The 24,992-nt window shown below is 42.5% G+C and overlaps 3 protein-coding genes across 3 annotated transcripts in view; 2 read left to right on the top strand and 1 right to left on the bottom strand.

Moving 5' to 3' along the window:
* LOC113814475 (sialate:O-sulfotransferase 1) overlaps positions 1–7,461 on the top strand; it is an 8,486-nt gene extending 1,025 nt beyond the window's left edge. The window contains exons 2-10 of the mRNA XM_070117816.1: positions 845–927; positions 2,523–2,591; positions 3,320–3,339; positions 3,697–3,787; positions 4,338–4,474; positions 4,709–4,862; positions 5,253–5,341; positions 5,945–6,098; positions 7,143–7,461. Coding sequence (XP_069973917.1) covers positions 860–927; positions 2,523–2,591; positions 3,320–3,339; positions 3,697–3,787; positions 4,338–4,474; positions 4,709–4,862; positions 5,253–5,341; positions 5,945–6,098; positions 7,143–7,347 — 987 coding nt within the window. The 5' untranslated portion in view covers positions 845–859 and the 3' untranslated portion in view covers positions 7,348–7,461. The remainder of the gene's footprint in view (positions 1–844; positions 928–2,522; positions 2,592–3,319; positions 3,340–3,696; positions 3,788–4,337; positions 4,475–4,708; positions 4,863–5,252; positions 5,342–5,944; positions 6,099–7,142) is intronic.
* Positions 7,462–8,227: 766 nt separating this feature from the next.
* On the top strand, positions 8,228–19,405 carry LOC113830505 (carboxylic ester hydrolase). Its single transcript, XM_070117817.1, has 12 exons — positions 8,228–8,378; positions 10,795–11,007; positions 11,884–12,021; positions 12,268–12,406; positions 12,737–12,922; positions 13,992–14,176; positions 14,787–14,937; positions 15,524–15,699; positions 15,841–15,988; positions 16,757–16,886; positions 17,893–18,007; positions 18,334–19,405. The coding sequence occupies exons 2-12, from the start codon at positions 10,795–10,797 to the stop codon at positions 19,381–19,383; spliced, it is 2,631 nt and encodes an 876-aa protein (XP_069973918.1). The 5' UTR covers positions 8,228–8,378; the 3' UTR covers positions 19,384–19,405.
* Positions 19,406–21,007: 1,602 nt separating this feature from the next.
* On the bottom strand, positions 21,008–22,511 carry LOC113830501 (uncharacterized). Its single transcript, XM_070117967.1, has 2 exons — positions 22,394–22,511; positions 21,008–22,235 (listed from the first exon to the last, which is right to left on the bottom strand). Exons 1-2 carry the CDS (start codon positions 22,502–22,504, stop codon positions 21,900–21,902), a joined length of 447 nt encoding a protein of 148 aa, XP_069974068.1. The 5' UTR covers positions 22,505–22,511; the 3' UTR covers positions 21,008–21,899.
* Between the last annotated feature and the right edge of the window lie 2,481 nt (positions 22,512–24,992).

Here is a 24,992-nt window from a genome sequence, read left to right on the forward strand (position 1 = left end):
TATCTAAAAAAAATAATAATAATAAAAAAAAGTAACGAACAGATTTCTACGATTTTTTTTTTTTTTTTTTTTTTTTTTTTTATTTATTTATTTTTTTTTATTTTATTTTTTTTTTTTTTTACCAAAGGCGCGTCATGGCCAAGCTTGGTGGTGATTTTTTTTTTTTTTTAAGATTGCATTAATTAAGCAATTTAATTTAATTAATTTACAGGGGTAACTATTGTTATTATTACCCTTATCTTTATTACCTCTGCAATGGAGGTTATGTTTACGTTACCAGTGTACTTGAGAAAGAGGTAATTTTAAGGTTATTCTTCAAGTGTGAATATTTTTGTTGCATCAGTGGTCCTGCTGCCTCGGCGGAGGTATGCGCGCTGTGTTTTTAGTTATGTGTATTATCATTACTATTATTACCGTTATTATTGTTATCACTATTATTATCATTATAATTTTTATTATCATTATCATTATCATTTTTATTATCATTATCATTATCATTTTTATTATCATTATCATTTTTATTATCATTATCATTTTTATTATCATTATCATTTTTATTATCATTATCATTATCATTTTTATTATCATTATCATTTTTATTATCATTATCATTATCATTTTTATGATCATTATCATTATCATTGTTAATATTACCATTATTGTTATTATTATCATTATCATCATCATTACTACTGTTATTATTGTTATTTATTATTATCATTATCATATATATAAAAAAATCGTTATTATGGTTCTTATGATGACGGTCTTTCGGACAATGACATTTGCGATAAAAAAAAATTCTTGTTTCGATCATTTTTTTAACGAAGTTGTTTTGTCGCAGGGTCCCAAGAGCAGCATGAGGAGCAGGAGGTTTCGTCTGCTTCTGCTGGTCCTGCTGGCGGGGTTGGCTGCTGTAATACGCGTGTGAGTTGGCTCCTGCTTGCTCCTTGCCTCTTGCGTCTGTCACTTGTTTCTGCCTTCTGCGTCTGTCACTTGTTTCTGCCTTCTGCGTCTGTCACTTGTTTCTGCCTTCTGCGTCTGTCACTTGTTTCTGCCTCTTGCGTCTGTCACTTGTTTCTGCCTTCTGCGTCTGTCACTTGTTTCTGCCTCTTGCGTCTGTCACTTGTTTCTGCCTCTTGCGTCTGTCACTTGTTTCTGCCTCTTGCGTCTGTCACTTGTTTCTGCCTCTTGCGTCTGTCACTTGTTTCTGCCTTCTGCGTCTGTCACTTGTTTCTGCCTTCTGCGTCTGTCACTTGTTTCTGCCTTCTGCGTCTGTCACTTGTTTCTGCCTCTTGCGTCTGTCACTTGTTTCCCTTGCGCCTTTGTCAGGATTGTAACCCCTTTGAAGTCTAAGTGTACGACCACACTGCGAGCGATGTGCAGGGAGGGTAGAGGGTAGCGGGTAGCGGGGTGCCCAGAAGGTCAGAGACACGGACAAACACATGTAGGCCTATACGAACGGCCATACTCGACGCGGGTAGCGGGTTCCCTCCAACCTCACATTCGACAACGCGTTCCCGTCCCGCTAAGCATCCCGCTACCCTCTAGACTCACAGCAAAGTGCGTGTATTAATAAATCAATAAATCAATCAATCAATAAATAAAGCAATGGATTTTTTCAATTTTTTCAATGTATTTTGATATGGCAGAGGAGAAGGGCGTGGCTAAGAGAAGGGGTCGGGGGAGCAGGGGGGGGGAGGGGACTTATCACCGCCCCCTCCCCCCCTCCAAGTGATGCATGGCATAGAAGATAAAGATAAATAACTAATTAACTAACTAGAATACATAGAATAAATAACTAAGATTAGATTATGTATATGGTATTGAATAACTTCATGGCTTTGCAACTACGAATACCTGATGGATGATGTTATGTGTCAACACGAAGATTTTGTTATTTTTTGCTGTTTATGTCTAGTATGAAATGTTTTTGTAATTGTTAAAATATCAATAATTATTTCTATTCTATCATGAATATAATTTCAATCAGATTTTTTAAATGTAGGGGGCCTCACATGGGACCTAGACCATCGGGAAAGGCTAGATCAGTAGCAACTCGTGGATATGTCATTGCGCCTGATTCTATTTTTGGGAAAAAAAAGCACGTAGGGTTAATTTTGATGACGTCACAAAAGTTGCGGACGCTTAGTGAATATGGTTGATCATTTTGGTCTTTTCAATTTACAAAACGGATGGAAAATAATGATTTAAAGGGTTATATTTTCATTGAACAATCCTCAAAACAGGCGCCATGACACCTCGAATTGCTACTGATCTAGCCTTTCCCCAAAACCTTCCCCTTTGGCTCCTAAATCTAGCTATGCCCCTGAAATGTATTTTAATATTTTTATCAATATTATTATCAGATAGATTAAAGTACTTCAGCAACAACAACAAAAAAAATAAATAAATAGATAAATAAAAACCTTTGATAATAGATGAAAACAATACCAGTGTTGAAACAGAAAAAGAGATTGTTTAAAGAATCCTCCATTTTTTTTTTTTTTTTTTTTTTACAGATTACGACACAGCAGTCTCCAGCTGGGGAAGGACGAGGCCTGTGACGAGGAAGGCGCGGTCGTTGCCAAGTAGGGATTTATAATGATCGCTAACTTTCGTATTGTATTATTTTTCGTATTGTATTGTATTTATTATATTTCGTATTGTATTCGTATTATTTTTGGTTTATGCTTTTGTCAGTGACTGGTTATTCTTTTGTCAGTGACCTCTGGGCTAAACCTTTGTCAGAGATCACTGGGTTATACTTTGTTCAGTGTATGCTGGTCCTGCTGGGTGATGCATTACACTGCAGGGGTTGCCGAGTTTTGTATTGGTCAGTGATCGCTGGGTTATGTTATTTAGAGATCGCTGGTTTAGAGTATTCAGAGATAGCTTGTTACATGATTCAAAGATCGCTGGATGATATTCAGAGATCGCTGGGTTATATTATTTGGAGATCGCTTGTTATATTCTTCAGAGATCGCTGGGTTATATCTTTTGGAGATCGCTTGTTATATTCTTCAGAGATCGCTGGGTTATATTCTATGATCGCTGGCTTATATCTTTCAGAGATCGTTGGGTTATATCATTAAGAGATCACTGGGTTATACCATTCAGATCTTTGGGTTATATGATTCAGTGACCGCTGGGTTATTCACTATTCTATGGGTGCTGGGTTGTGTATTATCCCTCGGTATTTCTTTGAAGTAAATACATGAATTATTAAAGTAGAGATGAAAAGATAATATTACACAAAATGAAGGAATGTGAATAATTCTTAGAGAATTTGTCATTATAACTTGAACTTGCTTTCCAGGGAAGGACTCCAGGCATTCGGTAAGTGAATTTTATAATGAGAAAAATAATAAGAAAAATAATGGTAATGATAATGATGAAAAACGTAATAATGGTTATCATTAGTATAATATTAACGATGATGCTGATGGCAATGATGATAATGATTATTAGTATGATGTTAAAATGATGATGGAGCTTTGGAGTGAAATTGAAGTTAACAAAAGTATTAATGGTGATAATGATGACAACAATAATGATAACAATAATAGAAATGAAGCTGACATTGGTAACAAATATATACATACACATATATATAAATATATAAACGATCAACATAGTATATCCATTACCCCTTCTATTTCTCCCCCCCCCCCTCCTCCTCCCCACTTCCCACAGACGAGAGGGAGGTCGAGCGGGAGAGCGAAGGGGGGGTGTGGTACCCCTGGGGGGACTCGGGGGACGGGGTCTGCGCCCTCCATGAGACAAGGTGAGTCGTGTTTTCACATAATGTTAATGCTAAGATACTTATATACTTATATAGTGTTGTAATGTACGTATCATGTAATTTGATAACAGAAATATTGTACAGAAAAACGTTTAGGGATATATCTATCTATCTATATCTAACTATATGTATGTATGTATCTATATCTATCTATCTATCAATCTATATGTATGTATGTATGTATCTATATCTATCTATTTATCAATCTATATGTATGTATGTATGTATCTATATCAATATCTATCTATATACATATGTGTGTGTGTATGTAACACACGCACACATAAATTGTGTATACTCAAAACAAAGAAAATTCTCTTCATGCCACAGAAAATAATGACTTTGGGCAAATATTTAAAGAAATGGAACGATTCATTTTGGGGAAGAGTAACGGTTAAAAGATTCAAAAAGTGAAGTAAAACCTTGCGCTCGAAGCCGCCTTTCCCGAGGTACCCGAAGTCTCTCTTTTGACTTGTTTACTTGTTTACTTATCTGATTGTTTATGGCTATTGCCTCCGGTCCCTCTCCGTAGGTTTGGCCGCGCCCTGCCCCGGGTCCTCCTGCTGTCCTTTCCCTGCTCGGGCAACACGTGGCTCAGGTACCTGCTGGAGGGCGCCGCCGGCCTCTTCACCGCCTCCGAGTTCGCCGACGAGGAGCTCCTCAGGGCGGGTGAGGCCTCCGGGGGTGGGGTGGGGGTGGGGGGAAGGAACATGTACATATGTGTGTGTGTGTGTGTGTGTGTGTGTGTGTGTGTGTGTGTGTGTGTGTGTGTGTGTGTGTGTGTGTGTGTGTGTGTGATTTAACCTGATCTGCGTCGCCTGCAGGTGAAGGAACGGGAGAGAACATGAATCATGGAGGTTCCGTCAGTCTCCTTAATAGCGTCGTGCATTCTCTCTTCGCCAGGGTTCCTGGGCGAAGGCGAAGACCCAGGCAGCGGGAGGACCTTGGTGCAGAAGAGCCACGGCGCCGTCGACAAGTCGCGGCCGGACCTCGCGGGGCGTCACGAGGCGGTGGGACCCAGCACTCCGGCCGTCCTGCTGCTGCGCGACCCTCGAAGGTGAGGGTATGGGCCGCCCTTGCATAGAGGCCTGCGTGTGTATAATCTCTCTCTCTCTCTCTCTCTGTCTCTTTTTTAGAGACCTGTAGATGCGTGTGTATAATCTCTCTCTCTCTCTGTCTGTCTCTTTTCTTCGCATTCTGTCTCTGTCTCTGTCTCTCTGTCTCTCTCTCTCTCTCTCTGTCTCTCTCTCTCTCTTTCTCTCTCTCTCTCTCTCTCTCTCTCTCTCTCTCTCTCTCTCTCTCTCTCTCTCCCTCTCTCCCTCCCTCTCTCTCTCTCTCTCTCCGTCTCCCTCTCCCTCCCTCTCTCTCTTTCTACCTGTCTGTCTATCTGTCCATCTGTACAACTGTCATTATTTGCCATATGACAGCTTTCCTTTCCCCAAGCCAGAGCAATCATTTCGTTCTGGAAGCTTCTCTCGCGGCCGGGGGACGGCAGACACACCGCCCAGCTGGCGCCTCAGGACTTCCAAAATAACGGTGAGACATTTCTCTATTTCACCTTCGTATTTTTTTTCCTTTTTTTGTCTTTATTCAAAGTAAAGGGACTTAAAGAAGGAATTATTATGGAAAGAGGAGAGATGGCGTGTTGGGAAGTGATGATAATGGGGATAATAAGGATTATGAAGATAAATATTGTGGTAGTGATAACACAATTCAAATGTAAATCTTAGGTGGCAACTGCAAAGCTAAGCCCCTCCTGCTGGTCATCATTTGCTGTATATATATATATATATATATATATATATATATATATATATATATATATATATATATATATATATATATATATATGTATATGTATATATATATATATATATATATATATATATATATATATATATATTTCTGTCTTTTTCTGTTATCTTTACCATTAGAATTTGCCAGAATACTGGAATACTGTAGGGAAATGGCAATTTTTTGGGGGGATGAACAGGCTCAATGTAGGTAATGTTATTTATCTATTAAGTATCTTTGCTAAGACTAGCACATGATAATAATAATGATTATAATGACATGGCACTGACAATAGCAATAGTTCCCTCCATCAACCATTTTTCCCAACCGCTTTCCTCCAATCAGCTTTCAGAGGCCACGTCGAGCGCATGACGTCACAGTGGGAGGAGCTTGCAACGGACCGCCTCCTGTGGAACTCCGCCCCCTTGTACGTGCTCCACTACGAGCGCCTCCTGATGGACCCGCTTGGACACCTGAGGAAGATCCTGCGTTTTCTTGGGTAATTTTGGGTATTATTCTTTCTTTATTATTATTTATTTATTTATTTATTTATTATTCTTTATTACCTTTAATAATCTGTGACACTTTTTATTGATCATTGTTCTAAAGGGATGTTGAAAACTATTTTTGATTAGGATGATGTCATCTGAAGAACTTTATGCTTCCTTAAGTGATACTGCTTCAATTGCTTAACTTTTAAAACGTCTTTTTATGAATCTGTAACTGCTTGATTGATGGTTGCGGGAAACCGTAGAATTGCCTTTATTAATCGACCTAATGTTCAAACCTTCTAGGGTAAATTTTAGACATTTCCAGGGGCGCAACTAGGAATTTCAGAGGGCAGGGGTCCAGGCCACACAAAAGGGGCACAATGTGAATTTTATTTATAGGGGATATAGCCTGAATTATGTTCTTCAGATTTAAGAACGGAAGAAATGTTACAAGAATCTTAATGATAATGATTATTTGCGCTGAACCAAACAAAAAATATAATAAGCAGTCTCATCGCCATTCCAAGATCAAGAGGAAGAAAGTGCCCGAGAAAAAGGGCACTTTCACCCCTTTGAGAAAAAGGGCAGGGGTTCGGACCCCCAGGACCCTCCCCCCCGTAGTTGCGCCCCTGATTTCCATCGTTTTGTGGTTGCTTAACCAGCGGTCTTAGAGTAAATGAGCATTAAAGGCACAGTAGATAGTAAACGTGAAGGCGGTTTGTATCATCTAAGGAAATTATCTAACTTCTCTAGGTAATGAGGTTCAATTTTGCATTAGCTGACAGTTTTATTCAGTTACTATGGCCGAAAATACAGTTGATTTTAACGATATTACATTTTTCTTTGTAAACTTTTAAATTCTTCAGGAAGCTACAGTCGAGCTACACCTAAATTTTTGATTGACTTTCCTAGCCATAATGCGGGAGCGTGGTGGATCAATGCCTTTCTTTCCCGGAGAGACTAACTAGCCAACCATTTTTTTAGCTCTACTTATCAGTAATATATTCCATAGACTGTTGATTAAAGCACCGGCACCCCCCTTCTGCCCCAAGCATGCCTGTCGACGAGGAGAGATTGAGGTGTTTGGCAACTCACCTCGAAGGCTCTTTCAAGCGCTCGGGCAACGAGGACTTTGACCCTTACACGGAGGAGGAAAAGAGGCGACTTTCCCTTGCCGTCGAGCGAGTGCAGAGGCTCCTGAGGCTCATGGGCTACCCAGACCCGCCTCTCTACGAATGGCAAGACGCTCTGCCCTAGGCCTATTCCTGCATTTTTTTTTAGTTGGCCTATAGTAACCCCCCTGTCTATCCCTTATTTGTGTGTGTGATAAGTTTATATCTCATATATAGTATATATATGAACAGTGCATTCATAAGGACATAAGACACACGAGAGTCAAATCACAGTTCCATTTCACTCCTAACTTTTGAACACGATTTGACGAATATGCATATGGTAAAGGCCGGGACAGTGTTATGCATAGGATATGTATATACAAATATGCTTTGTCCAGCGCTCTCTCTTACCGCTGTGTAACGTGTCTCCTGCCAGGCACTTGCTATTGAATAAACGGAGAACCATAGTTTGTCTGCTGTCTGCCCTAAAGAACCCACGACTTGAGAATTAATACATATGTACACATGCGTACAAAGACGAGCACACATGTACATGCACAAGCATATATGTGGACATATATATGTGCATGTGGGGAATTCATGATGAACAGATTGCAACAGGAACAACGAAGGGAAGGGCAAGAAAACACACGTATATGCCCATAAGCATATACGTGTATTTTCTTGCCCTTCCCTTCGTTGTTCCTGTTGCATATGTGCATGTGCACACACACACACACACACACATACATATACACACACATACATACACACACACACACACACACACACACACACACACATATATATATATATCAATATATGCATACATACATACATATGTATATATATATATATATATATATATATATATATATATATATATATGTGTGTGTGTGTGTGTGTGTGTGTGTGTGTGTGTGTGTGTTTGAGTGTAAGATGTATATATGTATACACACATATAAACATATGAACAGACACATTCAAAGAAAAAAAAAATCCGTTTGCAAATGAAACCGAAACACGAGATCCATTGTGTTTCGAAACGTAAACAAAGCAGCGTGGTTCAGTGAATCCTTATTTTCCGTAGAATGACAAACACAGCTGACGAAGGCTGACGGAAAGCCACGTGTTTGTGAAGGTCCTCGAAGGATACCTGAATACCTGACAAAGGTATGGAATTGCTTGTGCCTTTCTTAGTTCCTTGAGATTTAGAGATGCATTAGGGGGAAATCTTTACGGTATGGATGCACTTGCCAGACACAATTCCACGTCATAATTTCTCATTACTTGCCAGACACAAAGCCCCCAATTCCACGTCATAATTTCTCATTAGTCTAAGTTGCCGTGACTGGGCGTGTCCGAATACCCAAGGGGAGGGTGGATTGGAAGCCCTGCCCCCTAACACTCCCCTAGGAAACACTGCCCTCGCCGCCATGTCTGCAGCTTAATTCTTGTACCGACGACTGCAACTTTTTGTCCTCTACAAGAATATATAATGTTGAATTTGCCCTAACAGTGTGCCCATACCGTAAAGATTAACCGTATTAGTCTGTTGTCGGGTCGATCGGTATATCCTGGAGCGGTTATGAGCATTTTCGGGTGGTTAGAAAGATTTTTTTTTTTTTTTATACCGTTTTTTTGTGAGATATTCCATGACGTTCCTATGTTTGTTACAGACACGAAATATAAAAGCACATTATCATTTACTACTACTATTACTACTATTATTTCGATAATTTTCTATATTACGATATCGACGATTTTGGTATCGTTGGATTCCTCTCACTCTCCACATTGCAAATATATAGTTTTTATTACGCGGAACCCCCCGTTAGCGACAAACTTGGCCCCGATAGCAGGGGAAGGCATGGAAGGTTCCAGGGAAAATGCAGGGTTAAATAGCATTAACAATATAACACACAGTGAAAATAACCATGGTTATTCACATAACTTTCCATTGCAGGGGGCTGTGCCCCCTGCGAGCCACCGGGGGGGGGGGGCTGCCGCCCCCCAACCCCCGCCGAGGAAACAAAACCTCCACCACGTATTCCCGGCAGGCTAGAACGTTACGCAATCGTCGTCGATGTCGGAGCGGCGGGCGTATTATTACAATTACCTCGTAAAATTCCCACTGAATCAGCATAGTAACCTTGGCATAGTCAGCATTGTATATAGAGACGACTGTAGTATAATCAGGATGAACAGGGTGGCCCGCCCTCGTCGGCGGGTGTTGCGCCTTTTTCGATGTTACACCGATGACCTCATGGTCGAGTTTCCCGTGCTTCGCAATAACGACATCCGTATTCCTAACCGAAATAACCGTCGCGTTCAGAAGTCAGTTATAGAAGCCGCGATGGCCGAGTGTGGAGGGTGCCACGGCCTCCTCCGTCGGGAGAAAGCTGTATCCTCCGGCCTCGGATCTCCTGCCGGATGCACCCTGCCTCCTTCACATTCTGCGGCAAAGGAGCGCCCTCCCTACTAATCAGCGGCATTAATCAATCAGGTTAGTACCTTAAAAATCCTAGGTTATTGTAGGTTATCGGCTTCGCATCTAGTTCGTGTGCGCTCTATCCTACCGTGAATACGTGGTGGAGGTTTTGTTTCCACGGTGAATAACCATGATTATTTTCACTGAGCTTATATTATTAGGGTAATTTTATATAATACGTCCGCCGCTCCGACATGGTTGCCCCCGCTATCGGGGCCAAGTCTGTCGCTAACGGGGGGTTTCCGCGCAATAAAACCTACATATTTGCATTGTATAGAATCGTCGATATCGGTTATGCGGACGTAATATAGAAAATTACCCTACTATTACTGCTGCTACTATTACTGCTACTGCTTTTACTGCTACTGCTTTTACTGCTACTACTTTTACTGCTACTACTTTTACTGCTACTACTTTTACTGCTACTACTTTTACTGCTACTACTTTTACTGCTACTACAATACCTGCTACTACTATTACTACTACTACTATTACTACTACTACTATTACTACTACTACTAATACAATTACTATTACTACTATTGCTATTACTATTACTATTACTACTACTACTACTATTATTACCATTTATTACTACTACTACTATTATTACCATTTAGTACTATTACTATGACTACTATTACCATTTAGTACTATTACTATGACTACTATTACCATTTAGTACTATTACTATGACTACTATTACCATTTAGTACTATTACTATGACTACTATTACCATTTAGTACTATTACTATGACTACTATTATTACCATTTAGTACCACTACTATGACTACTATTATTACCATTTAATACCACTACTATGACTACTATTATTACCATTTAGTACCACTACTATGACTACTATTATTACCATTTAGTACCACTACTATGACTACTATTATTACCATTTAGTACCACTACTATGACTACTATTATTACCATTTAGTACTACTACTATGACTACCATTACCATTTAGTACTACTACTATGACTACTATTACCATTTAGTACTACTACTACTATTACCTCTGCTACTATTACTACCACTACTACTACAGCTTGTAGTTCTACAACTGCTCGCACCCGCCTTTCCCAGATGCTCGCGGTGGCCCTGCTGGCCGCCCTGGCCCTTCAAGCCACAGTCGAGGGCGGCATCGTGCAGTGGCAGTACTACGGCGAGTTCCCGCAGGTGAGGCTGAAGCAGGGGGAGCTCCAGGGGCGGCGGTACCAGTCTCCCGAGGGCGCCAAGTACAGCTCCTTCGTCGGTATTCCGTACGCGCAGCCGCCTGTTGGGAGGTTGCGGTTGCAGGTAAGTTTGGATTTTTGATTTGTTTATTGGTTTGTTTATTTCCTTTTTTGGGAGGGAGAAAACGTTTTTTTTTATTGGTTTACTTTGTTTATTGGAGAGAGAAAAATGTTCTTTTATATTTATTGGTTTACTTTCTTTTTTCGGGAGGGAGAAAACTGTTTTTTTTTTTTTTTTTTGTATATTGGTTTACTTTCTATTTATTGGAGGGAGAAAAACTGTAATGAAAACTTCGTAATGAACAGAATGACGACAAAAAAGAAAAAAAAAAAAAACTATGGTATTTCTCTCTCAAGTTGATGACAGGAAGGTTGTGCAACTCACAAGACATTGGTATACATGTATTGGAAAATTTAATAACATTATCACAGTTATCAAGTTCACGCGGAGAGGAAGTTCTCTGGTGGACCTGGACGAGTAGCCCCGAGAAGGATGTGCGGGGATAGGGATAGGGAGGGGGGGGCTAGGGATGGGGCACCCTGGCTAGGAAGGATTTCGCATCCTACGGCGAAGTGTGTGGTTTCTGTAGGAGTAGTCTCAAGGGTTTCAGCTGGAGTAATAGTGGCTTGGGGCTTCGAGGGTGAAGTTACTTCGCAAAAAAGTAGTATTACTTTCTCTTATGCAGAATTCAGTGGAAAACAACAGACCAAGCTTATTACACACACACACACACACACACACACACACACACACACACACACACACACACACACACACACACACACACACACACACACACACACACACACACACACACACACACACACACACACACACACACACACACACACACACACAAATGAAACGAGGAATAATACTTGCATGATTGGATGCCTGTGTGAAATAAAAAAAAAAAATAGGAAAAAAAAAATTCTTTAGGATCCCGTGGCAGCTTCTGCGTGGGAGGGCGTGAGGGACGCCGTCGATTTCCCCCCGAAGTGCCCGCAGGTGGTCGGGAAGGAGATCGTGGGAGGCGAGGACTGTCTCTATCTCAGCGTCTTCACTCCTGAAGCAAAGGTGAGATAAATTTATTTAAGATTTTATTTCTTCGTTTTGTTATTTTTCATTCTAGAAGCTTGGGCATTTTTAGAAGTTTTTTTTTTTTTATCTTCAAATGTGTCCCTTTTATTCGGTCCTGAGGTTCTACAAAATACATTTTATCCTAATCTTTTTATTTTTGCCCTTTTCGCTACAGGACTTTACCATAGTGCTATATAAATAACATATTTAATTGTTTCAATCCTTAACCACCCTGACCGGCAGGCGGAGAGCGGCCACCCCGTCATGGTGTTCATCCACGGGGACGACTACCTCTTCGGGGGACTGGAGGACTACCCGCCGCTGCCCCTCCTGAACCACCCGGTCGTGCTGGTCGTCCTCCAGTACCGTCTGGGCGTCCTGGGTAAGTCGGTCGAGGAGAAGGGAAGAGGACCTGCGCGAGACGTTCGAAATCGGACTCGTTTTGGCGGCAGATTCCCGTCTTTTAGGGGGATTCGAGTCGATGTGCGTTGCCGATTGGTTCTTGGCGTTTGTGGATTTTCGCTCCATTTTTTTCTTCTGATTAGAGGATGTGTTGTTAGTAGAGATTATTGGCTTGGGATTTTTTTTTCTCCACAAGATGTCTTCATTCACTTGGGATCGTTTGATTGCTAAATATTTTTGCCTTCTTTATTAAGAGCCACTTTGCTTTTGAAGTCTCATTCACTTGCGATTTCTGCCGTTGCTCTCGAAGGATTCCTGTCGACGGAGGATTCTTCTCTACCTGGAAACCTAGGATTAAAGGACCAGACGCTGGCCCTCCGTTGGGTGCAGGACAACATCCGGGACCTCGGCGGCGACCCTGACGAGGTCACGCTCTTCGGGCAGGGCAGCGGGGCGCAGTCCGTCCACTACCAGATCCTGACGCCGTATTCTCGTGGTAGGTTATTCCGTGTCGTTACGTATTATTTCTAGCGTTTGTTTGTTATCCCGTAAACTGCGACTTGTATCGTGCGATGAGAAGCACAACTGCGCCTTAGAGTTTTAAAATTTGTGGCACAGGCTACGTCACTGCACCTGAATTAAGGTAAATAATGAACTATTATTGGTTTTCCTATACGCTTCATGTAATCTTTCATATTATAACAAAAGAATTACTTTTGAAATAGGGTTGACCACCGGAACCCTATTGCACAGTTTCCGGGTTAAGGGATTAAGGATCTGCATTATTAACTAGTGGATCTTAGATGTTCAAAAGGGTGGTAAAAAGTGACCATTTTATTTGGCTTTGGTATAGGAGATTCTTTTATTCAGTTCAAATGATTTACTTGTGGGATTAACTAGGGACTATCATCAGTGAATTAAAAGATAATCCAGATCCCCCTCCCCCCTAAAAAACTATGAATGCCTTGTTTAAAATGGGAAAGCCAAAATCTGACCTCCCTTCAAAATCTGACCTCCCTACCTTCAAAATCTGACCTCCCTACCTTCAAAACCTGACCTCCCTACCTTCAAAACCTGACCTCCCTACCTTCAAAACCTGACCTCCCTACCTTCAAAACCTGACCTCCCTTCCTTCAAAACCTGACCTCCCTACCTTCTTCAAAACCTGACCTCCCTACCTTCTTCAAAACCTGACCTCCCTACCTTCTTCAAAACCTGACCTCCCTACCTTCTTCAAAACCTGACCTCCCTACCTTCTTCAAAACCTGACCTCCCTACCTTCTTCAAAACCTGACCTCCCTACCTACTACAAAACCTGAACTCCCTACCTTCTTCAAAACCTGACCTCCCTACCTTCTTCAAAACCTCTCCTCCCTACCTTCTTCAAAACCTGACCTCCCTACCTTCTCCAAAACCTGACCTCCCTACCTTCTCCAAAACCTGACCTCCCTACCTTCTCCAAAACCTGACCTCCCTACCTTCTCCAAAACCTGACCTCCCTACCTTCTCCAAAACCTGACCTCCCTACCTTCTCCAAAACCTAACCCCCCTTCTTCACCTCCCAGGACTCTTCTCTCGGGCCATCCTGCAGTCTGGATCCGCCCTCTGCCCCAAGTACTCGAGGGGCAGACACCGCGAAGTCGCCCTGCAGGTGGCCAAGGAGGCGGGCTGTGTGGAGAAGGACACCCTGCTGGACTGTCTCCGCGGCGTCCGGGTGGAGAAGCTCGTCCATGCCTACATACCCTTGCAGGTAGGGTGTGTGTTTCCTTCCCCACAGTCGGTGATTCATGGGTTGTTAAGAGAAAACAGTTTGGTAATTATCAGTTTTCTGTTTTTATTTATTTATTTTTTATTTTTTAATTATTTATTTATTTTTCTTTTTTGTAACTGAAAGAGAGTCAGATCATCGAGCTAATTTTGATCACCTGAGTACGTGTGGCTTACATTTGATGCATTCCCTTATATATATATATATATATATATATATATATATATATATATATATATATATATATATATATATATATATATATATATATATATATCGAAGGGGATATACATCATGCAGAATAAAAAAATCTATAGAAACCTCCCAGGAATACTTGTCTTCCCCATTTTTCCACAAATACCCTTCTCATCAGCTTCATTCTCCATATTTCTTCAGCCTTGTCCTCTCTTCATTTTCCTTATAAAATCCTCTTCATCCTGCTCCTCGTCCACTCCTGCTGCTGGTCCTCCTTCCTCTTCCTCCTCCCCACGTGATCCTCCTTCCTCTCCCTCTCCCTCCTCCCAACGTGATCCTCCTTCCTCCTCTGGCCCCTCCTCTTCCTCCTCCTCCTGATCTCACGTTCTCCTTGTAGTTGTGGAGCGTCTTCCCGTTCACGATGGTTCCTCGCGTGGACGGCGACTTCATCCCTGCGGACCCGGCCGTTCTCCTCTCTTCCGGAAACTTCTCGAAGGTGGACCTCATCCTCGGCGTGACGAAGCACGAGGGGGCTTTGATGACTGCGAGTAAGGGTTGAAATTTAGGATTGAATGGGACGGGTAGTTGAGAATGTTATCATTTTGTTTTATTCACTGATTCCGTCTTCCCCCCAGTCTTGTTCACTGACTTCGTTTTCCCCCCTTGGCCTCTGTTCACTGACCCCCCCCCCTCCCCAGGCCATTGTTCACTGACCCCCCCTCCCTCCCCTTGGCCTCTGTTCACTGACTCCGCTTCCCCCCCGTTGGCCTCTGTTCACTGACCCCCCCCCCCTCCCCTGGCCATTGTTCACTGACCCCCCTCTCCCCCTTGGCCTCTGTTCACTGACTCCGCTTCCCCCCCTTGGCCTCTGTTCACTGACTCCGCTTCCCCCCCGTTGGCCTCTGTTCACTGACTCCGCTTCCCCCCCGTTGGCCTCTGTTCACTGACTCCGCCTCTCCCCCTTGGCCTATGTTCACTGACCCCCCTCCCCCTCCTCCCCTGGCCATTGTTCACTGACTCCGCCTCTCCCCCTTGACCTTTGTTCACTGACCCCCCTCTCCCCCTTGGCCTCTGTTCACTGACTCCGCTTCCCCCCCTTGGCCTTTGTTCACTGACTCCATTCAACCCCCTCAGCTATGTTTTCAAGCTGGAACCCCGTGAACGAACTGGGGACCAACCTCCGCATGGCTGGCCCCGTGTCCCTGAGCTTCGAGAGCGAAATAGAACCCGGACACCTCGCGGGCGTCAGCTATTTCTACTACGTTGGAAACAGTATAATCAGTATTAAGGAAGTTGCTAATCTCACTCAGGTTGGATGCTTGGTCGCTTCTTGTGCCGTGTCTTTTGTACAATTGTGTCTGTGGAATTATTTTGATGTTGCTAATGTGGGATTTTTGTAATCTTGTTAATGTTTGTGCTAAAGTATTGCTAACGCCACCCCCAATCTGCAGCTGTACACAGACCGGTACTTCTCGGTTTGCACAGACCACACAGCCATGCTGCACGCCCAACATGGCTCCAAGGTTTATTTTTATGAGCTCGAACACCGTGGCCTTGCCTCAAGCACAGACATATTCCAGCTTTTCTTCGATAACATGTGTGAGTATGGCGGACAAACAAGATTTCGCATCTTCTGCTTCAACTATTTTGTTGCAGTGTTTTCAAATATTTGACCTTTTTTCTACATTACACCCTAAGATGTGTGTACATCTAGCCTTTTCTTTTTTCTGTTTCACGAAAATTTTGATTAATCTTATTTTTTCATTTCGTATTTCCCTGTGTCGTCTACCTCTTTCATTTCCTCCTTTTTCTTCTCATTTACATAGTGCCATAGCCTAGACTTATGGCAAGGGTAGGTATAGTATACGTTTTAATCCAGGTATGTGTGTGTTTTAAAAGTATATCATAATTTGAGCATCTTTATAATTAGAGCATCTTTATAATTAGAGCATCTTCACATCACACACACACAATACCAAGAGCGAACTAGATTTCAAGATGCTCTCTATGGCAGTGGTTATTAACCTTTTTAGAGTCAGGAGCACCTTAGGAACCTGATGCAAGGAATAGGCCCCCCTTCACCTAAAATATTCACATAAACACCACTTTGCCTGCAATGTGTATAATGTACATCCTTTATAGAGATTGTCTCATTCATATATTTGATATGCAAAGTATTATTACACCTATATAGTAAATCATCTAAAGGAAAAAATAATATAAAGTTAAATAAACCCTTTTTCATTGCAAAAAGTCTAGTTAATTTTTATCTGATCCTCACTGACCCCGTGAAACGTCCAGGTTAAGAAGCCCTGCTCTATGCGGTATATTTTATAACCTAACACCTTTCCCCTATCGCCTTGGCAGGGGTAAGTCACGGAGACGACCTGCAGTACCTCTTCAGTAGTAGCAATGGGTTCCCCTATCTGAGGATCAAGGACGACCTTTTGACGGGTGAAATGATCACGACGCTTTGGACGAACTTCGCAAAGACAGGGTGAGTCTTGTATCAGAGTTTGGTTTGATCCTCAATTTCTCACCCTAAGCAGGTGGAGAGAGATGGAATAGCTTTGATAAATTGGATATGTGGTCGTGAATATGTGGTCGTGAAACCCAGGATATTTTCCGGGCGCGCGGGCCAAGCAACAGGGTTTTTTTTCTGACGCGGCGACACTTCCACCAATCCTGCCCCAGATTTTGGTGGATTTTGTGTGAGTCATGTGTAGGAACTGGACTTTTTCTCCTGGTAATCTTTAGGTTTCTTTTCGCCTTTGTATTGAAGAGATGACGATTTTTTTCATAATTGTCGATATTTGCCGATGATATTGAACTATTTAACCAAAAAGAAAAGAAAAATCTTGGCATAAGAGGTGCAAGTGTTGACAGCTGTTTTTTTTTTTCGTTCGACCAATTTTGCAACTAGAGAAGGATATGAAGCATAGCAGCAACCATAGTGCTATTATTGATACAAAGAAGTAGTGTTTTATCCATATGAGATGACAAACCTTACTTATTTTGGTTTTCTTTCATACGGCACTTGGAGAATCTATCACCTCTTAGAAGATCAAAAGAGGCTTTGTTTTTTTTTATGAGAGGTCAAACTGGGTAGTTTGCTTATTTCTTTCAGCTGCAAAAAGGAGAACAAGAAACCGAATCATATCCATCACCATTTTTATTAATATGTATCTAAATGATGAGTTCAGGGGGACATCCAATCGACCTGGGTCATTATGGCACCTTGAAAAAAAAATGGTAGAAAGGGTAAGAAAAGATAAACTGGAAATAGATCGTTGCCAACAAAGAGGCTAGTTGATAGAAAAAAAAAATAGCTGTTACGCTTTTCTTCTGAAGCAAGAGTCCCTTCTCTGAACGGCAAGGAACAGCATAATCCATTGCTCCAACTCATTTTTTGTACAGCGGAATATTCCCAGATCCCTTACATTTGCCACTAAGTAATGCTGCTGGAACAACGACAGTGTGTAACTTGACTTTTGTCTCGACAGGAAACCGACACCTGACGACTCCTTGGGCTTCGAATGGGATCCGGTGACCGACGCCTCCTTGGTTCACCTGTCTTTGTCGCCTTCACCTGAAATGCGTAAGGACAACCGCACGCAGGTGGGTTGAACGTCTAGTGCACTTGTTGAGTTGCAAAGGAAATGAGGATTCTTGTATTATGTTTGTGGTTTGGAATTGCAGGGTTGTATTTTGAAATTACTGTTGAGCTCTTTGCATGAGGTTTATATTCAAATGTTGGGTTTGAAAAGCATCGCCACCATAGATTTTCTACACTAACTCCTTTAACTTTATTCAGACATATCTTATAAGGTAATGAGAGGATAATACAAAAACAAATTAAAGGGTTTCTTATACCTTGCAGCAGGATTAGGATAAACAGGACCAGTAAATATTACTAACAAAAATATATTTTTTAAATCTTTCAGTTGCGGAGTTTCTGGCAGTCCCTTCCAACACGTCAGAACCAGATCCTGTTCCCCGAGGAGGTGGGCTTCTTCGTGAAGGAAGCTGCGGAGGACGACGCCCAAGACGCCCTTCCAAGCACAGAAACGGAGGACACAGAGTCGGGCCCAGATGTAGAGGATCAAAAGGATGACGGTTTAACGGAGGAGTTGGTCAACAAGATCCTGAGTGAATCTCTGGGGGCCGAAATGACAAGGGGAGCCGACGCCGAGACGGAAATCGGTGAAGGTTCAGCTGCCAAAATTGTTGTGGACGTTGGACAAGCTGAAAAGGATAATGGCAGGAAGAACATTGGCAATAAAGATAAAATCAGCGACCTTCGGGTTAAGGGTGCCATTGAAGAAGAGCTGTACAAAGGTGACAACAAGGAATCTAATACAGACGATACCAAACACTCACTCAACAAGGACATTACTAGCCCTTCAGATAACGTGAAAGACTTAGACGAAGAGGAAGATTATTCCAAAGACCTTTACAAGAAAGACGACATCAAGGACTCCTTGAGGAAGAAGTATTACCACAGCATTTTGAAGGAACTCGGCGCTGAGAACGTGAGGAGAGAAGACGTGAAAAATCTAAAATACAAACACAATCTGAGGAAGTTAGAGGAGGAGGGGCGGAACGACTTGGGTGCTGATGATGCGCTCAACGCCGTCGAAAATAGAATTTCCGAAAACGCCCAGGATACCCCTACCCAAACGGCACGCAGAGTTACCGATACCCAGACGGAACACACCGGACTTGATGCCCAGACAGACCAGACAGACCACAAAGACACCAACATCCCAGGAGATAACAAAAGTACCAACACCCAAACAGGTCACATTGGCACTTCCATGGAGGACGGCAGCACCCAGGAGAGGGCACCAGACAGCGACTTTTTCATCGTAAAGAAAATGATAGACTATGGCGACATGTACCAAATACTGAAGGATAACGAGGAAGCCATCAGACAGTACAATGCCGCCGTCAGACTCACTCCCTCCATGTGTACTTTTGGTGAGGACTGCTAAGTAAAAACAATAGTGTGAAATGCGTCTGTCCTTCCTTTGTCTTTCCTTTCTTTGTTCTTTGCTCTGCGCATTTCTTAAAAACTGAGTAAGAGATGTTTTACGGAATGACGCAACGATCAGGAAATTATCTTTGGCTTCAGATTCTTCAGGGTTTACAAGGTTGAGTTCTTTAAAGACTAGAAGACACAAAAATACAAGGTAGAAAAAATCAGAATGTAAATAATTGCTACGAAGGATTAAGAAAAGATTACAGTGCGACCCCCATCTCTCTCTGTCCCCCTCTCCCTCTCGTCCCACTTTCTTAAACGGATCAACAATCTACTGATTATGGCTTGTAAATCGGCAAATGGCGAACTGAGAGAATATACCACAAAAAGGCAAAAGAGAAACGGAAGGCGTGAAAAGATTTAAATAAAATTGTCAGACCTACCAGATGAAACGCCCAAAATATTAGTGCATCATTTATATGAGCAAGTAAGCAATTACTATGATTAAGAAATATAAAATACACAAAAATACCAATGAAGTATAAAGACCAGAAATTTGAACCAAAAAATATATGGAATTTTAATCAAATCCTGTAGAATTGAAGCGATTTTCTTTAGACCACAATTTGTATATAACAAGAAGATACAACCAGTAAGATAATCTCATGGCCGTTGTCGTCGGGGGGGGGGGGGGGTCTTGGGAGACGTGGACAAGGATCCAATGCAGGGGATCTACCTTTGACCACAAACCTGCTTCAACTAATTTTGCATGGGCTTTGCATGTTATTTTCTATGACTGCAGATGTTTTGATGCAAACGAAAAGTGTTTAAAACAATAATAAGATAATTTCACATGTTCAAATAAATTAAACTGATGTGGCAGACCAATCATCATCGTGGCGGAAATTTCATCCGATGTCACTTCAGCTGGTCTTCTAGCTGGCCATCAGCAAAGGCAGAGCCACAGTCCCATAATGACTTTAATCTTCACCCCTACAACACTCACTATGAATAGTCGTATATTAATTAGAAAAATCAAATTTGCAGGTTCAATGTATATGTGTCTCTCTACGTGTTTGTATGTGTGTGTGTGTGTGTGTGTGTGTATACTATATATATATTGTTACGGCTGGTATGTCACCAAGAGAATTAAGGGGAAGAGCAGCTCCGCTGAACTCGAATCCTCCCAATGCGGAAGCCAAAACCACAGACGAGGTCAGATCTTAAGGATATGGCCTGGTATGAACGGCTAAATACCACGTAACAACAGCTCGTGCTAAAATACCATTAGTGATTGTAAATATTCTTCTGGTTAATTCATTTGTATTAATTCATTCTTCATTCCATATAAGGCTCATTAATGCCGTCAAGTTATTATAATCATTCACTTTGTTCATTGTTCACTTATTTATCATCATCTCCCATTAACGTTATTTTAATTAAATTATAAATTATGTATTCATTTCTTAACTGTATTATATTATATTCCTTATTTTATATACACTGATACAATAGAGTCACTTATTGTCAATCATTATTCATTCATTATACGTTATTTATTAGGTTAATTAATTCAGTGGTATACAATTCTTGAGTAACTAATGATTATTATTTAGTAACTAAAATCATTTATCTATGAAATGGAAAAAAATGCATAAACTCAATATTTACCACTTATTTTATTTATTTCCTTCACCAAAATATACAAACAAAACACGAGACGAAAAACACACGAAAAGAAATAAACAAAAGAAACCCTGCCTACGCAATACATTAATAAAACTCAATGCATCGCCCTAAACCTAACTCAGAATACAAACCCCGAAAAAAAAATTAAATAAAAATGGCAGAGCAATGACAGAGGTCTTGCCTAGGCCTATGGCGGTGGAGGAGTGGCCGAGGAAATCTTCCCAAGGCCTCAAGACGGTAGGGGGGGGAGGGGGAGGGGTACGATCGCTACGGCAAGAACTGCCTCGTTACAGTAGCTTACAGTGAGTTAGCCCTTTTACTAATTAATCATTAATTAATTTTGCCGTTATGTAATATTCCTCCCCGCAAGAAAAGAACTTTTTACCATATGGGGAAAAAGTTCAACTAGCTAACTGCTCTGTAGAATCACCGCACAGCTCGTTCGGCTAGACGGGAGAATGTAGCGTCTTCTCCTTTCCTTTCTGTCCGCCGCAGCGTAGAGTCAGCGGCCAGCGTGTGCAGACTATATTACTTACGATCTATTACTTACGATCTTGAAATTGCGTCCGCTGTGATATCGTGTGCCTCTAATATGTAATGTCTTAATAATGTCTGTCCACCTGAACACTTGGAATGTTTCTGAACTTTATTTTCTATAAAAGAGTTATGATCAGCGATTTTCGACGGGATGAACAGATATTGCTAAATAAACACTAAAATTTTCAAATTACAAATGCTATCATTAAGGGCTCCTTTTCGACGGTGGCCTGAGACTGAAGACAGAAATAACACCGTGTGAACACTTCACTATTCGACTTTCTGCAAATTGTTCGCCCACGATCACGAACGCGTGCCCTCCTGACGTAGTCGCTGCTGCCCGCTATCCCACGGAGCGAAGACGAACTGCCCACGCATCTGTTCTGGCCCTCCTGCAGTCAACACGCGGATGAAGGCCACTACTCTCAAGAGCCAGGACTGCAGCAGAGGCAAAGGGGCCCAAGCAAGGGCAGATGAACCCCTGCTCCCTCCGGCGCCGAACCTCAGCTTGCAAAGACGCCCCTTCATCACATCAAGGGGACACGGAAACTGAAGCACTGACTGAACATCCCTGGTCTCGGCATTGTGATCCAGCAGTGGACAGAGACGAGCTACTCCACTGAATGGCTCGTCATACTCCTGCGGAAGAAAATGGGTTTGCTGCTTGGGCAGCAGAAAAGTGTTTAGGTTTATCAGGTTTAACCGAAATTACTGAATTCGTGAGATTAGGCTCCGCAAAGATATTTTTCATCATTTTCATTACTGTTAGAAAGTACAATCACTGAAACATCACTTACGTTTCCCGTATTTTCCTTTAAATCATCCCGTTCATAGTACTTTTTCGGGAGGTTCACATGCACATGACGTTTTTTCTTACGTCTTAGGGATTTCAATTGCACACCTAACATCACTAGATCGTTCTAGAACATTAAATAGTCTCGCATCCCGAGACTGAAGAGGCTGGTTATGAAGAGTTAACAAAACCAATACTAAATCATTGAATAATCTTACCTCTGCATCATTTACTTTATCAAAGTGTTCTTTCATCTTAGTATTAACTTTACCCAAATGATTACGAGCTAATGAATTAGCTGTCTGCAATAAATGCTCAAAGTCATTCACATAAATATCTACGGGAAATCCCTCTTCATTTAACCAAAACTCTTCCAAAACTTTTAGTGGTCCACGCACTTCATGGCCGTAAATTAATTTAAATGGGGGAATAAAATGCTCTCTTGAACACTGTCCCTTATTAAATATAAAAGTAAATCTATTCCTTCATCCCACTCATAACCAGTCTCTAAACTGAAGGCTTTAATCATAGTCTTTAAAATATGAAATCTTTCAACTAGCCCTTGACTCTGAGGATGATATGCGGTGGATCTGTACTGCTGTATACCCAAGGACTTCATAACCTTTTCATATAATCTGGAAGTGAAATGTGACCCTTTATCTAACTGTACTAAGGTGGACAGACCAACCCGAGTAAAAATCTTTATCAAGGCCTTCTCAATATTCTTACTTGTGTCGTCTGCAGATATATCAGAGGGCTTATAATTACGAATAACACCTGACTGGAGAGAAAAGCAAGTACGGAAATTTTCTAGATCATTTATGTCAGTTAGCTTATCATTAAATGCTTGCAAATCAGGACCTTTACGTTCATCTTTAATGATCTTTCCCTTAGTAACTACAGTGTCTTTAAAATTCTTTATATCGGAATCAGATTCAGACTTACTTAAAACTTTAGCAGATGAATTAAAGAAATCTGCTAGTGTGAATTCTTCAGTAAATATATCAGAAGGGCTCTCATCAGGTGATGCAGTACCGGGGGTATGCGCCTTGCTAGGAGGAGGGGAGGACCTACGACTTGCACTGCAGATGGCAGCACATGAAGGAGGTGAGAGAGAGAGAGAGAGAGAGAGAGACAGACAGACAGACAGACACAGACAGAGAGACAGACAGGCAGAGACAGACAGACACAGGCAGAGGCAGAGACAGACAGACAGACAGACACAGGCAGAGGCAGAGACAGACAGACAGACAGACAGGCAGAGACAGACAGACACAGGCAGAGGCAGAGACAGACAGACAGACAGACAGGCAGAGACAGACAGAGAGACAGAGACAGACAGACAGGCAGAGACAGAGACAGACAGACAGACAGGCAGAGACAGAGACAGACAGACAGACAGGCAGAGGCAGAGACAGACAGACAGACAGGCAGAGACAGACAGACAGACAGACAGGCAGAGACAGACAGACAGACAGACAGGCAGAGACAGACAGACAGACAGACAGGCAGACAGACAGGCAGACAGACAGACAGGCAGAGGCAGAGACAGACACAGACAGACAGACAGGCAGGCAGAGGCAGAGACAGACAGACAGACAGGCAGAGGCAGACAGACAGACAGACACAGACAGACAGACACAGACAGACAGACACAGACAGAGACACAGGCAGAGGCAGAGACAGACAGACAGACAGACAGGCAGAGGCAGAGACAGACAGACAGGCAGAGGCAGAGACAGACAGACAGGCAGAGGCAGAGACAGACAGACAGACAGAGAGACACAGACAGACAGACACAGACAGACAGACAGGCAGAGGCAGAGACAGACAGACAGACAGGCAGAGGCAGAGACAGACAGACAGACAGACAGGCAGAGGCAGAGGCAGAGACAGACAGACAGACAGAGAGACACAGACAGACAGGCAGAGGCAGAGACAGACAGACACAGACAGGCAGAGACAGAGACAGACAGACAGGCAGAGACAGACAGACAGACAGAGGCAGAGACAGACAGACAGGCAGAGGCAGAGACAGACAGACAGGCAGAGGCAGAGACAGACAGGCAGAGGCAGAGAGACAGACAGACAGACAGGCAGAGGCAGAGACAGAGACAGACAGACAGGCAGAGGCAGAGACAGAGACAGACAGACAGGCAGAGGCAGACAGACAGACAGACAGAGACAGACAGGCAGAGGCAGAGACAGACAGACAGAGACAGACAGGCAGAGGCAGAGACAGACAGACAGAGACAGACAGGCAGAGGCAGAGACAGACAGACACAGACAGACACAGGCAGACACAGAGACAGACAGACACAGGCAGACACAGAGACACAGACAGACACAGGCAGACACAGAGACACAGACAGACAGGCAGAGACAGGCAGAGACAGACAGACACAGACAGACACAGGCAGAGACAGACAGACACAGACAGACAGGCAGAGACAGACAGACAGGCAGAGACAGAGACAGAGGCAGACAGGCAGAGACAGACAGACAGACAGACAGACAGACAGACAGACAGACAGACAGACAGAGACAGACAGAGACAGACAGACAGACAGACAGAGACAGACAGACAGACAGACACAGACAGA

The sequence above is a fragment of the Penaeus vannamei genome, chromosome 41, assembly GCF_042767895.1.
Source record: "Penaeus vannamei isolate JL-2024 chromosome 41, ASM4276789v1, whole genome shotgun sequence".
NCBI classification, from domain to species: domain Eukaryota; kingdom Metazoa; phylum Arthropoda; class Malacostraca; order Decapoda; family Penaeidae; genus Penaeus; species Penaeus vannamei.

Excerpts from the sequence above, each read along its gene's own strand:
- LOC113830501 (XM_070117967.1), bottom strand. The coding sequence starts at position 22,504 with ATGTTAGGTGTGCAATTGAAATCCCTAAGACGTAAGAAAAAACGTCAT. Across the intron at positions 22,236-22,393 it reads TAAAGGAAAATACGGGAAAC|GAGTATGACGAGCCATTCAG; the intron begins GTAAGTGATGTT and ends TTTCTTCCGCAG.
- LOC113830505 (XM_070117817.1), top strand. The coding sequence starts at position 10,795 with ATGCTCGCGGTGGCCCTGCTGGCCGCCCTGGCCCTTCAAGCCACAGTC. Across the intron at positions 11,008-11,883 it reads TTGGGAGGTTGCGGTTGCAG|GATCCCGTGGCAGCTTCTGC; the intron begins GTAAGTTTGGAT and ends AAAATTCTTTAG. Across the intron at positions 12,022-12,267 it reads TCTTCACTCCTGAAGCAAAG|GCGGAGAGCGGCCACCCCGT; the intron begins GTGAGATAAATT and ends CCTGACCGGCAG.